The sequence below is a fragment of the Mixophyes fleayi genome, chromosome 4 (genome assembly GCF_038048845.1).
Source record: "Mixophyes fleayi isolate aMixFle1 chromosome 4, aMixFle1.hap1, whole genome shotgun sequence".
Lineage (NCBI taxonomy): Eukaryota > Metazoa > Chordata > Amphibia > Anura > Limnodynastidae > Mixophyes > Mixophyes fleayi.
In genome coordinates, this window is record NC_134405.1 from 100,821,426 (window position 1) to 100,837,913 (window position 16,488).

Genomic DNA, 16,488 nt, shown 5'->3' on the forward strand with positions numbered 1-16,488 from the left:
ATTCCCAAACAATAAAATTGCACGTACCAGAACTGAAAAGTTTTCAGGCATAAAACAGTAGGTATCTAGCATCCATGTGGGGATATCATATCAGTACGATCCTCACAGATATTCCACAATCACCTCTACGCGTTTCATCCTTGAGGACTTCGTCAGGAGGTGTGGATCTCTCTACAAAAGGTTTGGCTATTTATAAGTATTTACTAATTGATTCACAGGTGGAACATCTCTGCTCATATAACGGAGCAGCAAGCACATATTAAACAGTATCAATATAATTTATACAACAATTGTAACTGTTATAAACATCCAATTGGAACATATAATATGTAAAAAGTTATACAAAGTAATAAGATTATAAAAATGGTGTGATCTCACACCCTTCATTAAGACCCAGCGGGACAAAAGTATTCAAAGTATATATCCAGAAAGTCTCTCTCTGAGCTAGCTTCAGTAAGCGATCACCTCCTCTTTTATTCATTTCTACATGTTCGATCGCCTTGAAACGAAGAGATTCTGGATTAGCATTATGACAGGCAGTAAAGTGTTTAGGAACACTATGGTTGTCTACTTTATGCAAAATATTTCGTAGGTGTTCAAACACTCGTATTTTGACTGATCTCTTAGTCTTTCCCACATATCTCTTTCCACACCCACATTCCAACAGATATATTACATAAGTAGTATTACAATTCATGCAGGATTTAATAGTTCTTTCTTTCTTATTATTCGAATCAAAGAAGTTTTTGTGATCTTTGTGGACATAATAACAAGCTTTACAATGTCCACATGCAAAAAAGCCCTTTGTTGGAACTAACCAACTCTTGTTTTTATTAATGGGTTCGTTCAAATACGAAGGAGCCAAAAAAGATTTTAAAATCTTAGGTTTTTTAAAAATAATCCGTGGTTTAGCTGGTAAAACACTCGTAAGAGACGGATCCAGTTTTAAAACCGGCCAGTGTTTTTCTAAAGTTCTCTTAATTTGCTGATTTGCTATATTGAATGTAGTAACAAATGCACAGTCAAATCTATCAGAGTTAGACACTTGTTTCTTCTTATCATTATACACAAGTAATTGAGTCCTATCACATTGTCTGGCTTTAATTAAACTATCCACTAAAATATTTTCTGGATACCCGAGATCACGGAATCTGTCTATTAAAACTGCAGCTTGTGTTTCAAAAGTGTTTAAATCCTCACAATTGCGTCTAATCCTCAGCAGTTGTGAAACAGGTATATTATCTTTCCACTGTTTTAAGTGATAGCTCTTATAATCAATGTAACTATTGCTATCAACCTTTTTAATAAAGGTGTATGTATCGATATTAGATCTCTCTTCAAACAACTGTGTATCCAACACCAAATCTAAAAATTCTATTTTATCTTTGTTAACAACAGATGTAAATTGTAATTCGTAATCATTCACATTAATATCTTCAATAAATGATTGGAAGTCTGTTTCAGATCCTCTCCAAATTACCAGAATATCGTCTATATAACGCTTAAATAAGACAATATTCTCCATATAAGTACTATTTGCATAAATCACATGATTCTCCCAATAGCCCATATATATTTTAGCATAACTGGGTGCCCAGGGACTGCCCATCGCAGTCCCTCGCACCTGATGGTAAAATTGGTTCAAGAAAATAAAGAAATTATGTTCCAATACATATTTGATGCATTCCACAAAAAAATCACATTGTGTAGTATTTAATTTACTATCATTATTAAGACATTCTCCAACTGCTTGTAACCCTTTCGCATGTGGGATTGCCGTGTACAATGATTGTACATCTATAGTACACCAAAAATAATTAGTTTGCCATTCCACATTCTTAACGATTTGCAATATTTGAGTGGAATCCTTAATATAGGACTCCAAGTTTGGTACATGACTCTTTAAATAAAAGTCTACAAATTCGGATAGATGTGCTGTCAAGGATTCGATACCCGAGACAATAGGACGTCCTGGGGGTTGATACCGGAACAGACGGTAGTGACGTGTCGCAATGAGTGGGAGTGATGTCACTGGATATGGGCGGAAATGGAAGGACGAAAACTCGGCAGAGATTTTTTCTTTTAATTGGTACTTCTCAACGATTGGTTATGGGGACTATATAATGGAGAACTTCAAAGTCATATATTGACGAAACGCTGTTTCTGTTTATCCCAGTCGGCAGTGGAGAGTGTGCTTTTCCTTGCGGCCAGAGAGCTTCCTCCCGGGACATCTGAGGGATTTATCTACCAGATAAGCTTGCTGTATTTATATCTGATGTACGGGCATTTGCTTGGTTGGTATATATATATAATATATATATATATATATACACACATTTAAATATATATATATATATATATATATATATACGTACATGGTGCTATGGCATTTTTTGCCGCTATATAAATAAATGATGATGAATATATATATATATATATATATATCTATCATAAGTTACTGGTATAGCGCCAGCAAATTCCGTAGCACCATATATATATATATCATCATCATCATTTATTTATATAGCGCCACTGATTCTGCAGCGCTGTACAAAGAACTCATTCACATCAGTCCCTGCCCCATTGGAGCTTATAGTCCCTAACATACACACTGACAGACAGAGAGAGAGAGAGAAACTATGGTCAATTTTGATAGCAGCCAATTAACCTACTAGTATCTTTTTGGAGTGTGGGAGGAAACCAGAGCACCCGGTTGAAACCCATGCAAACACGGGGAGAACATACAAACTCCACATAGATAAGGCCATGGTCGGGAATTGAGCTCATGACCCCAGCGCTGGGAGGCAGAAGTGCTTACCACTTACTTAGCCACCGTGCTGCCCCAATATATATATATATATATATATATATATAGGGTGCGGAGTCTAACAAACCCCCCTGGTCTTCACCAAGAACCTCCACAAGGTGGTGTGGGCTTTGGCGCTGGAGGTCATGGCCCCTGGAAGAGCCCTGACGTGAAAATAGATAAGGTGGAGAGACTGCGGTAGAAAGAAGTCAGTCGCCAGAGGACGGAGCACAACAGGTAATGTGGCATAGAGGGAAAATCCAAGACAATGTCAGAATAGCTGGGTCTGGTACACAATCGGGCTGTGCAGTACAAGGGAGAATGGAGAAGCCGGAGTCAGGAGAGAAGCCAAGGTCGATGCCGAAATGCTCAGAATACACAGTACCAAAGGAAGGGAACGTAGTCAGGAAGCCTGGTCATACACTAAAGAATTGAAGCACAAGTACAGGAGCAGACTGAACGCTGGGAACAGAGAGCCGGGTCAGACACTGACAGGAACTGTGTTGGGCTAAATAGCAAGAGGGATTTGAATTCCCCCCACCTTGGTAGTCACATGACTGCACTGCTGAGAGCCGATACCCGGAAGTCGGGTAGCGCGATCGGCAGCAGAACGGAACCAGAATCGGGGACAGGTAAGTCTCTACTGCTGTACGCTTAGTTTGGTTTTGTGAGACTAGTACATCTCACGTGACCAGACTAAGCACACAGACCGCACCCGTATCCACAGGGTGGCTTACAGCATCACATATATTGCCGGCTGCCTGTCAATAAGCAAGAAGAGTTGGAGCCTGGAGGCTGACTAAGAAGAGGAGCAGGTTCAGAAGAGAGAAAGGTGTCACAAACCTCTCTGCTCACACACCTGTGCTTCTGATTACCTTTGTCTCTGTGTTAGATCAGCACTTCCCGGATTGTGCGGTCACATGATTGTGGCTGGGAGGCGGCATATTCTGCAGTATATATAAAACTCACTCTGAGGAGCATATTCAATTGTTGTTTTTCCGCGCCGCAGAAAAACAACTACAGTCAATATGGTAATTTGTAGCTGGATTTCAGCTCGCGGCTCAGGGAGCGGCGAGCTGAAATCCAGCGAGTAATCCAGCGAGTAATCGCAGGATTTTCGGCGATCCCGCCGACAATTGAATATGCCCCTGACACTCTAACCGTGTCAGAGCAACAGGTTTCCATACTCAGACTGACTTCCTGTTATGCTATATTGCTGCTGTCCTTGGTTTTCTTTGTGAATCCTTCTTGGAAAGTGCTTATGCCTGCTAACCCCTCGTGTTCCAGTACTTGCTTGTTTTGACCTCTTTCTTGGATCCTGATTTTGTGCTGCACTACTGCCTGTGTACAAGATTCCGGCCTGTTGTTAGTCTTCCCTTTTGCATACTGATTTTGTACCTCGCTTCTGCCAGTGTACCAGTCCTCGGCTAGTTGACCTGCTTTCGGATTTTCATTTCTCTCCACTGTGTTACGCCTAGTGACTGTTCAGAGGGCCGCGACCTGCGTGTTCCTGGACGCTAAAGTCCATCCTGCCTTGCGGCGATTCTTGGTGAAGACCAGGAAAACTCCGCGCCTCTGTTCGGTCAGTGCTAAACCAGGCTAACACGTGTATCTATCTCCCCAGGGATCTCTGCGTTCAGACAAGACAATTGTTACAAAAGGTAAGTGTTGCTTCTTAAAAATCAGGGAAATGAGGAGGTGATACATTGTCTGTGGTGGGGGGTAGATGGCTGGGGGGGTGATGAAATCACAACTGATTGATGGCTTGGGGGTGATGAATTAGCTGGGGGTGATGAATTGGATAGGGAAGTGGTTAATAAATTGGCTGAGGTGGGATGATGAATTGACTAAGGAAAATGGTTGATGCAATTGCTGGAAGGGGTTATAAATTGGCTGCTGGGGGTTGAAAAAATTACTAAGGGGGGGTGATTAATTGGCTGGGAGGGGTGGGTGCGCAAATGAGTGGTTTATGGGTGATGAAATGGATGAGGGGGGTCACAAACTGACTGCTGAGGGTTGATAAAAATAGCTGAGGGGGGTTGAATTGGCTAGTTGAATGTTTTTTTTGTATAGTTTATTAAGAAGTATCTAAACAGCAGCAGTGAAGTATTTGTGTTTATTTATTGAAATAATAATATATATGTAGTGGTCAAAGTGTCTTCATATACATTTTGTATCAGTAATCAATAATTAAATTAAGATACATAATTACAGATTTGTAACTGAATACAAGAGAAACCATTGGTTGGGGGGTGGGAGTGGAGGTGCAGCCTGGAGCAGCTGGAACCCTTAATCAGGCCCTGAAAATACACAGCTACAAGCCCCTGCCAGTGGAGCCCAGTATGCTCCTGACAATTTGAAAGGTTCCAAAGTTATGTGCTATTCCAAAAATGTAAATTTCATCCGAGCTTGGATTATCTGTATTTGCTTCCAATGTCCAGCAAGGTTAAGACAAACTTAAACAGAACAATCACCTGATGTCGGTAGGGAGCTGTGGAAACATTTCTGCTTTTAGCAAACAAAACACCCCATTAAGATTTAACAAAATTATTCAAGCCTGACCATTAATCTATGTTTTTCATTCACTATCTGCTTTTAGTATCACAGAATCCAATTGGTGGACCCAAACATGAAACATCTGTTTTATTCATCAGTGTGACGGTTTGTACATTTAAAGGGAATGTATGAAAAATTTAAAATGTGAGTTAAATTTGTATTTTTATTATCTTATATTTATAAAAGTGCCACAAAAGGTCCACAGTGCTGTACATGACATTTACAGTATTACATAATAAACAGACAGCAATGATAAATAAAACAATACATAATAAACAAAATAATACAAAGACCAGACACCTACTGTTTAACAAATAACACACAAATAACTTGATAACGGATAACAAGAGGTAAATGTATCAAGCTGCCATTTGCATTTTTCCGCAATTTTTTTTGACAGCTGCAGATACAGAAGAGCCCCAGGCAAAACTTTGCAGTTCCCGGGGATTCACTATGGGGCAGGAGCAGATGAGTTCAAATTAAACAATTTAACCTGGAATACAGCATTAAGAGCGGTTTTGTATGGATAACATTTGTACCCAAAAAGTAAACGCTTTTGACTAAGTTGCAGTTTTGCCCAGATTTAAATATTTTATCACACTTTTACTGTGCCCATATACTCAACACATTGTCAGAGAGCTCCATGGTCCCAATCTGATTTTCCTTTATACTGGTGGGTATGTGTCCACTGATACTGTGTCTAAAAAAAACATATATAGAAAGTAACAAAAAACTATAAGTTTCTTAGATATAAATGATCAGCCTGCTGCCTCTGGAACAGTGGACACCCTAGGCCAGGACCTGGTTGGGTGACTTCCCTCTGCATGCCCCTACTGTGCTGAACCTATACATGAATGTCATAACTCTATAACTTTATATAGATCTCATAATGCCTCTTTCCCTGAAGATATTCTAAACCTCCCCCTTATCAATATATATACATAAAGTTAATGAATTACTATTAAGTGAATACTTACATATACACCATAATGACCAATCATTACAATATTTAGTATACATGGTCTAATTGAATTAAAGAAACGGTTTTCATTTTGGATTTTTTTTGAGAGACATTTGTTAATTGGATTATTGAATTACTTAATGCAGGTTTGACAGACATTTCTTCATCTCTGTCCAAAAGAAAATAAACCAAAACAAATCAATTTTTTATAGCAAAGGTGCCGAATCAGTGGCGCTATATAAATAAATGGTGATGATGATGATGATGAAGTCATATTCAAAATCTTATGTCATTTTTGACTGTGGAGGATCTCATATTTTTGAGAAGTCCTTTTCAACTGACCTAGATAAAACAACAATAAATTACAGTGTGCACTACTTAGCTGTGTTCCACATACAGAATATCACAGCCTGTGTGTACTAATTTGATTTAGCCAGTAACTCATGGAAAGATCGCGTAATTCTCCCCCAATAATGACTCGTATGATCTTCTCCTCTCTGAAAGCGTCTATAGTAGGTGAAACTTCTTCCCAGGTAAGCCTTTGATGTAAGCTATTGTCATAGTAAGGCCGTTGATTATGATGTTCAAAATGTGTAAATTCCAATACTAAGCCTAAAGCTGGTGCTATAGGAATTTTGACCTTGTCTTTTTGCACAGACTGAGGAAGACAATCAGCTGAAACAACTCCTTGTGCCAATGCTATGATAAGACCAACCATTTTACGGATCTGGTGCAGCATGAAGCTCTGTCCTTTGATTAGTATGCGTGCAAATTCCACATCATGGCGGACAAATGGCTCAGAGCAAAAAATGTCAAAAATATGTCTGTGTGCACTTTTATCATCAGCCAATTTTCCTTTTGTAAAGTTGTGGAAATTGTGTGTCCCCTTATAGAAGGAAAGAAGTCTGATGATGTGGTGGAAGTCTTCTCGGGGCAAACGGAAGCTGGTGTCAGGAGTAGAACCAGCGTATCTTGAGAGTGCAAACGTGGGCAATGTGTATGAATAGGTGCGTGCATCACACATCTTATTGCAAATGAATCTCTTTGGCACTCGTTTTATGCCTGAATAAGAAACAGAAAAGGGAATTTAGAAGACAAACAGGCATTGGACCTAATCTCATTATTGATATTTTGTTTTTTATACAATTTATGTTACTATTATTTACCTGTGTATATTCCATTCTGCCGTTTTTCCTACTGCTTTGATTGTAAAACTATCGAATTCCATTCACTTACATTCCCATTACATTTTCCATACCGTTACTTCTAAATATTCATACCACCATTTCTAAATTTCCACTTCGACCACTGAGTGTATGGCTATGGATTGGGGCAATAGCCTCAAACAGTTGTGATGGGTCTCCATTTCTCCTTCCCTCTTCCAGAATAAGTAACCCATTTGCCCTCCAAATCCTAGTCAACCCCCCTGATTTTTCCATTTTCATTGTTATTGGTGTAACTGTGTTATGGGAAAACTCAAAATAATTTAAATAAAAAATAAAATAATATTCAATCATATAAAACGGTTACCTCCTAAGAAAACAAGGACAATGTTTTCTGTTTGATCTCTATAAAGTAAAATAAATAGTTCATATTGGCAGCAGAGATAATACAGCATTCAAGTGTTCCATTGGTCAATCGTTGCATGTTACAGGTTTATCCTCCAGCTTCCTCCAAACCACTTTGGAAAATCAAAACTGCACTCAATACTTGATGCAGTTAAAATGGCTTTATTGTAGATGGTATTGTAAAAGCAAGTTCATCAATGTTTCACATGACAACTGCTTCTTTATAAAACATATCAGCCCAAAAGGCATACTCATAATAAGGCCATTTGAATTTCAACACATATTGAGCAATAATATGATTTTGGAAAATAATATTACATTGTAATAAATAACAGACTTCAGTATTTGGTGATGCTGATATGATTTTTATGTACCTAATACACGGATTTCTGGTGGAAGGTAGGAGTTGATTTTCTCCATAGGATTTGTGCATGTTTCAAACAGATTTAGAGAGACAACTTGAGCCAAAGCAGAAACTCCCTTGCAAAAAAAAAAAGAAAAAGATAGTTGGGTTAATGACTTCTTCTTCAAATGAAAAACCACATATAATAAAATATCTGGGTGTGCAGTGGTATAGCTTCTAAGTAATTATACTTGCATTATGGAAGAGATATTTGCAGTGTGGACACAACATATACCGATTGATTTAAAGGATTGTTAAATATAATTATTTTAACAGACCACTAAATCTTAGAATTGAAATATTCTGGTATGAACCATGAATTTGAAATGCAGTGTTCCACTGCAACTCTGCTAGAAAAATAAATATTGCCTCCATAAAACATTACTGACAGGTGAAACGCCTCCCACATTTAGCACAGTGTTCTAGTATAATCTTTGTGTGATGTTTTCGGTGTAGAATGCACATGACTGGTGTTAAATTGGCCATACAAGGAGTAATCTCTCCATGTGTGGGACACAGAACCAGACAGCTAGTGGAGCCTGAAGAGAAAAAATAAACCTGTGCTTGTTTAATCCCATATTATATAGGATTAACCGAGCACAGGTTCACTTCTTCTCTGATTATGTTTCAAAATATTGCCTTGTGTTGTCTTAGCAGCTGTCTATGAGGCCTATATAAGGCTCATTTGGGTGTGGCTCACAAGCCAGCCCTTGTTAGATGTAAGCCCCTATACCTGGACAGTTAGTGCATCTGATTTTAATAGCATTTTAATGGTGTTTGATGCATATAGTCAGTAGGACCTGCATATAATGACCCTGGGATGCATGCTAATTATCCTACTAATATTTTGATCAAAATATGAATCAATACTTCATGTTTTCATTCTGCTAGCGACACACACATATCCAGTGTAAAGGACAAACGCTGACAACAACTGTCTTTTTATTAAGATAATAATAATAACCTGCTGAGTGACCAGATTCAATCTGACCTCTGTGGTCTTCGCTCCACTTCTGGATGAAGACCCCACTCTTACACCGAGCCAAGTGGATGAAACAAGCCTGCCTAAGTAGCAGTGAGGAGAGCAGAGCTGAACCTCTGGAGCCCAGGCAAGTAGAAAGGTGTATTTTATAGTTTAGGGAACTCCACCCAAAGTAAATAAATATTCCTATACTTTAGCAGGATAAAAAGATTTTTATAACTAAATGTGTGTAATATTTGAGGTGGTGATTCTTTCTCACTGTAATGTTATTATTATCTTGTACTTGTATAGGTTCAATATATTACAAAGCGTTCTACTATTAGGAAATTTTACTTAGTCACATTAGTCCTTGCTGCAGTAGCGCTTACTAGCTAATTACCCCTCTAAAGATACACAGATGCACACACACACTAGGGTCGATTTAGTCTGAACATATTTGAGTGAGTATTTGCAGATAAACCATATGTTCTATATAATAAGATCTACATATTTGACATAAAATGTAAGACTAAATAAACCCACTATATTTATATGGCTATATTTTCTTTCCTTTCTCACTACCTTGTCTGTGCGAGCACAACGCTGGAATTGCAGTAACTGTAAATCGGAAGAATACGTCTCAGGAATACATTGAGCTTGTACGAGGGCAGAAATGAGTTCTCCTTCAATAGTCGGTAAACCGGATTTCGTTAACTGTATGGAATGGAATCAACACTATTAGTCTGCAGAACTTCACACATTCAAGAAGGAAACAATATATATGGCACAATATGCTTTAACAAATAAGATGTTTAAGTCTGATCTAATGTTTAGTAACATAATCGCTGACAATCACAATACAAGTTTCAATATACCAAGAATTAATCACTTATTAAATTACGAAACGCAAGTTGTCATAAAAAAAACTTGCTATTTACAACTAGTTTGCCCACTAACAAGATCAGTTTCTTGACATTTTTTGTTATGGTTTATCATAGTAAATTAAAACAAATGATTGATTAGTAAGACTGCTTCATATGGAATCCCCCACAGTTTGCATGATGATAGTCTTAGGTTTGCTTACTCATGTCCCCTGTTTTTTCCAAAAACATTATTAACTCCACTATATTGAAAAATAGCAGAACAAATAATCCTTTAGCCCAGTGGACCCCAAACTTTCTCAGTTCGAGACACCCTTAGGGTCTCCATAATTTTTTCAAGGCACCCCTAAGCCAAAACAGTTACCAAGTAGTCACCTGCTTTGCTTACCACCGGCCCTGGCTGCAGCACCCCTGTGAGATCGCCGTGGCACCAAGTTTGGGAACCACTACTTTAGTCTGATGCTTGAGACTGGGGGCTTTATGGTTAAGGGTTTTATTTCTAGAATTTTGATCACCATTCCTAGCAGGGAATTCAATAAACCTCGGAACCTCGCATAATGTGCTCCTTCGAAGACTTCTGGTTATTACAGTAGAAGAATCTCTGCTCACTTTTACCTCTCTGAGGTGAGAGGTAAAATGAGCGGAGATTCCAACCAGAACATGCCTGCGAGGCTCTGTCGGTACTTTGCTCCAAACTGAATTCCTCCCTTAAAGTCTAAGGGGTAAAGTTATCAAACTGCGGGTTTGAAAAAGTAGAGATGTTGCCTATAGAAACCAATAAGATTCTTGCTGTCATTTTGTAGAATGTACTAAATAAATGATAACTAGAATCTGATTGGTTGCTATAGGCAACATCTCCACTTTTTCAAACCCGCAGCTTGATACATTTAACCCCAAGACGTTTTAAAACTACTTCTTTCCTGAGTATTCCCTTCCTCGTTACACCTTGCAGTAGCTGTAAGTGAAGGTGCTCACTGATCACACCTTTTTCTGAGTGTATGAAATTATCACCGTCCAGCAGCATTTGTGTTCTTTTTTTCGTTTCCGGAAACAAGGACTACAATACTTTTAATTGATTTGCAAATGTCTTTATATATGAATGAAAAACCATTTGGAAAGAGCACATTTATTTTAAACAAATAAACTAATAGCTAGATTTGATCAATGTTTTCCTTGTTTAACAGTAAAGGACACCTACCTGTAAGATCAACAAACTCCTTCCATGGAGTAAATTGGAATAGACTGTTAGAAGCATGACGGAAGCACTATAAAATGAGTCAGAGGTCTTTCCAACTAACTGATAGTGATTCTGGAAACGTCAATTCTGTTGCCCAAGTCACGTGTGTTATAAATACACGGTTGTGGGTGAACTAAAATAACGAACGCAATGTTCTGCAGTAGAAACTATATAAATTGAAAACACTTACCTGCATACCATGATATCCACTACCACAGTAAGCCATCAACATGGCAAACTTCTTTAGAATTGTATGGGTATTCTCTGACACATCTTTAGGATCACTTGTGGCTTCTTTACATAAACCTTGATCAAATGTCTTCTCTTTATTTACTACGCTCTAAAGGGAATAAAGACAACACAAGTGATCATAACAACTGATTCATAAACAGACTGCTAAGATGAGGTAGTGGGTTAGAAAAGTGGCTGCAACATTTGCCACCATCGAATGTTTTTTATTAGTGGGTGAAAAAAAGCTGTTCTGACAGCTAAGAGAAAGCAAGTCAATTCAACCTGCACAGATATACTTAAAATATATGTAAGATATGTAAACAATATTGTTTTTGCTTTATTTTCATTTAATTACCATTGTTTAAAACCACAAAACATAAGTCTAACACACAAATTGCCATATATAAAAGAAGCTATAACATGCAATCACATATTATTAATATTAACAACATTCAGAAATATATATGTATGTAAAAGTTCCCATACCTTGACAGAACTAGATATTTCTCATTGTACTTTCATTTGCTAAGCAGCTAAGTGCAAGCTACTGTTCCTTCTTATCAGTCATTTCTGTCTAGGGATAGGCTGACTGCAATTACTGACAGGAAAAGATCTCCCCCCACAATCACAACTTTATCTCAGATCTTGTCTGATAAGCTGCAGCAGCTTCTACATATATATTTATGAATGTTCTTCATAGCAATTTTATATAATTCTAGTGGTATTTTATGTGTAATGGCCCTTTAAAATAGGTTGAAAAGTAACTCCGTACCTGGCATGGAAATCCAACTGTCATACTTATGGAGCGAAGAACATTTTTCTGACTGATACTCCTTGAGTAAGTACCCACAAGTGTAATATTCCTCATTTTCTCCCTGATAAAACATAAAAAATATGGAAAATCATTGCATTATTTTCAATGTTTACACAGTTTGTTAGAGATGGCTATCCTCAAAAGTCATTCATTTGTATAGTGCATTTAGAGAAAGAATATGCAGTTTTATCTTATTAGCTATAACGCTCCTTGTCCTCTTCCTTTCTGAACCAGAACCTTCTTGGTCACTGCCACCTTACCTAAAATTCTCAATACTCTAGAGACAAACATAAATTGTGCTGCAGTTTTTATAGCTGCCAGACAAGTATGCATTTACCATATAGGTCACTATGTACATGTCTAGGACAGCATAGAAATGACTTAATGTTCACTTTATTTTTCTTTCTTTTTGTGATACTCTGGGGTCTATTTCTCAAAAAAAAAAAATCTTCTATTGGACAATTTAACAAAAAAAATGATGCAATGCTCAGCACCCCAGTAACATTGGCCAGCATCTGTTATACCCCCATTCACACCGCCTATAAAACCTGGTGTTTTTGCCGAGGCGAGCTCCGACGACTCGGGTCGTGGCTCAGTGTGAAAGGAAGTCAGTGCACAATCCCGGGACTGGTGACCCGGTGATTAGACCTAGGACTTTTGCAGGGTTATTCCTGTGTCAGTCCTGGGTCGCCTACAGTGTGAATGATGCGACCCGGGTTTTTCAACCCAGGTCTCACATAAAGAAGCTGATTGGGGGGATTAGGGACGATGACATCATTTCAATGCTGCAGACAAGAAAGATCGGCGAAAGCATGGCACACTGGCTAGAGGAAAAAGTGCGTGAGCTGCTGGTCATAACAGGAGAGGAAATCAAAGCACAGTTTGAAAGCATTTTATAAACCATTTGCTTTACAAAACAGCCAAAAACGCAATTAAACAGGCTACACAATAGTGACTCGTCGACCATGATTAAAGAAAGCAATGCTGTGAACAGTCACCACCCACTTTGGCCTAATCTGTGTGCAAAAAAAAAGTCCCCTTTAAATGACCTCACCACTTTTCAGCCAATTAAAGCTCCTCTTGTGATGACTCACACTTATTGCCAGGGCAGACCCGGGTTTAGTATGAATGGGGTCGACCTGGGAAATTCCCGGGTCTAGTGTGAACTGGGCCTCTGAACTGGGATGCTCTGTGACACGGCAAAAACCCGGCTTGAAAAACCCGGGAAATTGCAGGGGTGTTATGTGAAAGTTGTATAATACCCCATTCATACTGCACCAAAATCCCGGGTCTTGGTGCAGTATGAATGGTACAAGTCAAAAATCCCGGGTCTAAAAACCCGGGTCTTCAACCTGGGATTTATCGAGGGGTAATTCCCGGGTCGCCTGCACTATGAATGGTGCAACCCGGGATTTTCAACCCGGGTTGCACAGAAAACAAGCTGATTGGCTGTCTGCCTGTCTCTGGAGGATGATGTCACTGGGACTTTCCAGGTAAGCTGGTGACCTAATGGGGCCACCCGTGTTGTGATTCAACAACCGCAGCAGTCACCGTGTGTGTTTGGGGTGGAATGTAGGACTTGGCAGAGAGCTGTATACAGGTGGTGTGTCACTGAGGTGAGATCAGGAGAGAGCAGTGTCTGGGGAGAGTGGATCTCAGAGATCTGGGGGTAAATTTAAAAAGCTGTGGGTTTGAAAAAGTGGAGATGTTGACGATAGCAACCAATCAGATTCTAGCTATCATTTATTTAGTACCTTCTACAAAATGACAGCTAGAATCTTATTGGTTGCTATAGGCAACAGCTCTACTTTTTCAAACTGGCAGTTTGATAAATTTACCCCCTCGTATCTAACTAGTGATCTACCAATGAGCTCACTACATGCACTGCACCTGATCCTTAATATCCAGTCCATTCTCATCAGTTTTCCCAATTGATTGCAGAGGAATCACATCCATTAGACAGACTTACAGAGTAACTCAGCACTGCAAATCAAAGGCATACTTATATATTTATATTATATTTATAGTCATCTCCATACTGTCAGGGTTGTGTACTCCCTATGCATTGTGTAAACCCACAAGTACACACTGGAATAAAGTAAAATGAGAGGTATGTTAATATCATGCCTTAAAACTTACAGCACTTCACAACTGGTTATATTTATTTTTTTATACTTCAATGCTATCTTATTTTGTGTCAGATAGTATGCAGGTTGTGGCCATGTTTATACAACATGACACTATTATGTGTGGCAGCCCTACCAGATTAATGATGATGGGCTGGGCAGAGACACCACCACTTCAGAGGTGCAAGACTCGCCTCCTCTAGCTCTTGGGTGTGGACCTTTTTTCATCTGTGAAATATTAGGGGTGATGATGCTCGAGATAGTGGTGCACCAAGATCAGCTTGGACTGCCCTGTGTGTAACATGCTGTCATCCACCCTCCCACCAGTAAAATGTCCCTGGAAATTATTTTCAATTGTTGGCAACTAACAGCTATTATTAACAAGAAACAATGCTTTGCATTGTCTATATAGAAGAGAAATAATAAGCCGAACAAACCAGTTGTTTACTTTGTCCTATCATAGCTTAACCCCTCCGGGCACAGAATGGTTTGTACAGTTCTTAAACGCAAAAAAACAACAGTGGAAATAAGTACAATGACAAATACTAATGACATGAACAAGTTGAGAGCCAGAGTTTTTCGGGAAAACACAGTACCGTTCATTGATCACACACAGGAAACACGAGAGATGGGGAAATAAACTACTACTCCCAGAAACCCCTGCGCCAGCCAATTCAATACTGCAAAACTTTATTAAGCGTTTCACAGGTGAGGAAGTTTTATTTTAACTTGATTCCCTTACTCACACTTTCTATCAATCATGATCTGCAAAATGTGTCTTTTCTATAAACTGATATTAACCAATTTTCAAAGTAACGCTTAACAAGAAAAGGGCTTAAAGTTTTGTTGCAGACAATATTGAAGTTAGTTTACACATATAGTTGGTGTGTGTATAATGTATTTTGAGTGATTGTTGTGATCTACAAACAAATCATGTAACAATAAGCTAAGCACACATAAGTTTATGCCTTTATAAGGCATCTGGATATAGACTGTATTCGTGTATTCTTCATAATAATAATAATAATAATAATAATTAATTATTATTATTATTTGTAAATGTTTTGAATCAATATTCACTAATATTGATATTATTAATTTAATATGATTTTTTTTTTTTAAATAATACAGCTTATATTGTTTTGATTGTTGCTAGGTTTTGATCCCTGTTGCAATTTCCTGACTTATTTGCATTTGGGTTATGTGTACATATTGATATGTGATTTCTATGAAATGCACTTGGAACAAAAGGTATCCCATTGGCCCGAGTTTAGACAGATTATTACAGATATCTCAAATTATGCCCATCATAAGAAGCAACTATTTGTTCCTCCAGTAATAAACACAAAATTGTTGTGCTCAGCCATGTGCATCGCAAAACAGGAAGTAACAGCTTTTTCATGTTTATAAATGACCCCCAATTTATCTAAATTACACTTTACAGGTACCTGTGATATACCAGGGAAGGGTGTATAAAAAGCACTTGTGGTATTGATAATTGGTCCCTACTGAAAATTCACTAAATGTATGCACAAATTTTTATGTATAATTTATGTTGCTGAAAATGCTAGACTATTGCCTAATGCACATTGTCTTATATAAATATTCAATATAATGCTGATAAGCAGATAGTGAGCCATAAGGTGCCAGATTGGCAGCAGTACACAATTCAGGATCATGTGAACACAAGAACTGCTGGATGGAAGTGAAGTTAAAAGAAAGTGTCACAAGCCAATGGGTTAAACACACAATGGGCAAAAATGTATGAAAAATCTTTTCCTTGTGAGTCATGTAGTTTCCAGCCCATGTCTGGTATGACAAGTTTGACCGGATTAAATTTCAGATTAAATACAAAAATACATATAGTTAAAATCAACTATTAATATATATATATATATATATATATATATATATATATATATATATATATTTGTACATAAATAT

At 38.1% G+C, this 16,488-nt stretch overlaps 1 protein-coding gene across 1 annotated transcript; it reads right to left on the bottom strand.

Annotated features, from left to right (window-relative positions):
• Positions 1-5,044: 5,044 nt before the first annotated feature.
• On the bottom strand, positions 5,045-15,165 carry LOC142151842 (pseudouridylate synthase 1 homolog). The gene is made up of 6 exons (XM_075207898.1): positions 15,141-15,165; positions 12,377-12,479; positions 11,564-11,713; positions 9,838-9,969; positions 8,266-8,371; positions 5,045-7,385 (listed from the first exon to the last, which is right to left on the bottom strand). Exons 2-6 carry the CDS (start codon positions 12,470-12,472, stop codon positions 6,727-6,729), a joined length of 1,143 nt encoding a protein of 380 aa, XP_075063999.1. The 5' UTR covers positions 12,473-12,479; positions 15,141-15,165; the 3' UTR covers positions 5,045-6,726.
• Positions 15,166-16,488: the final 1,323 nt, after the last annotated feature.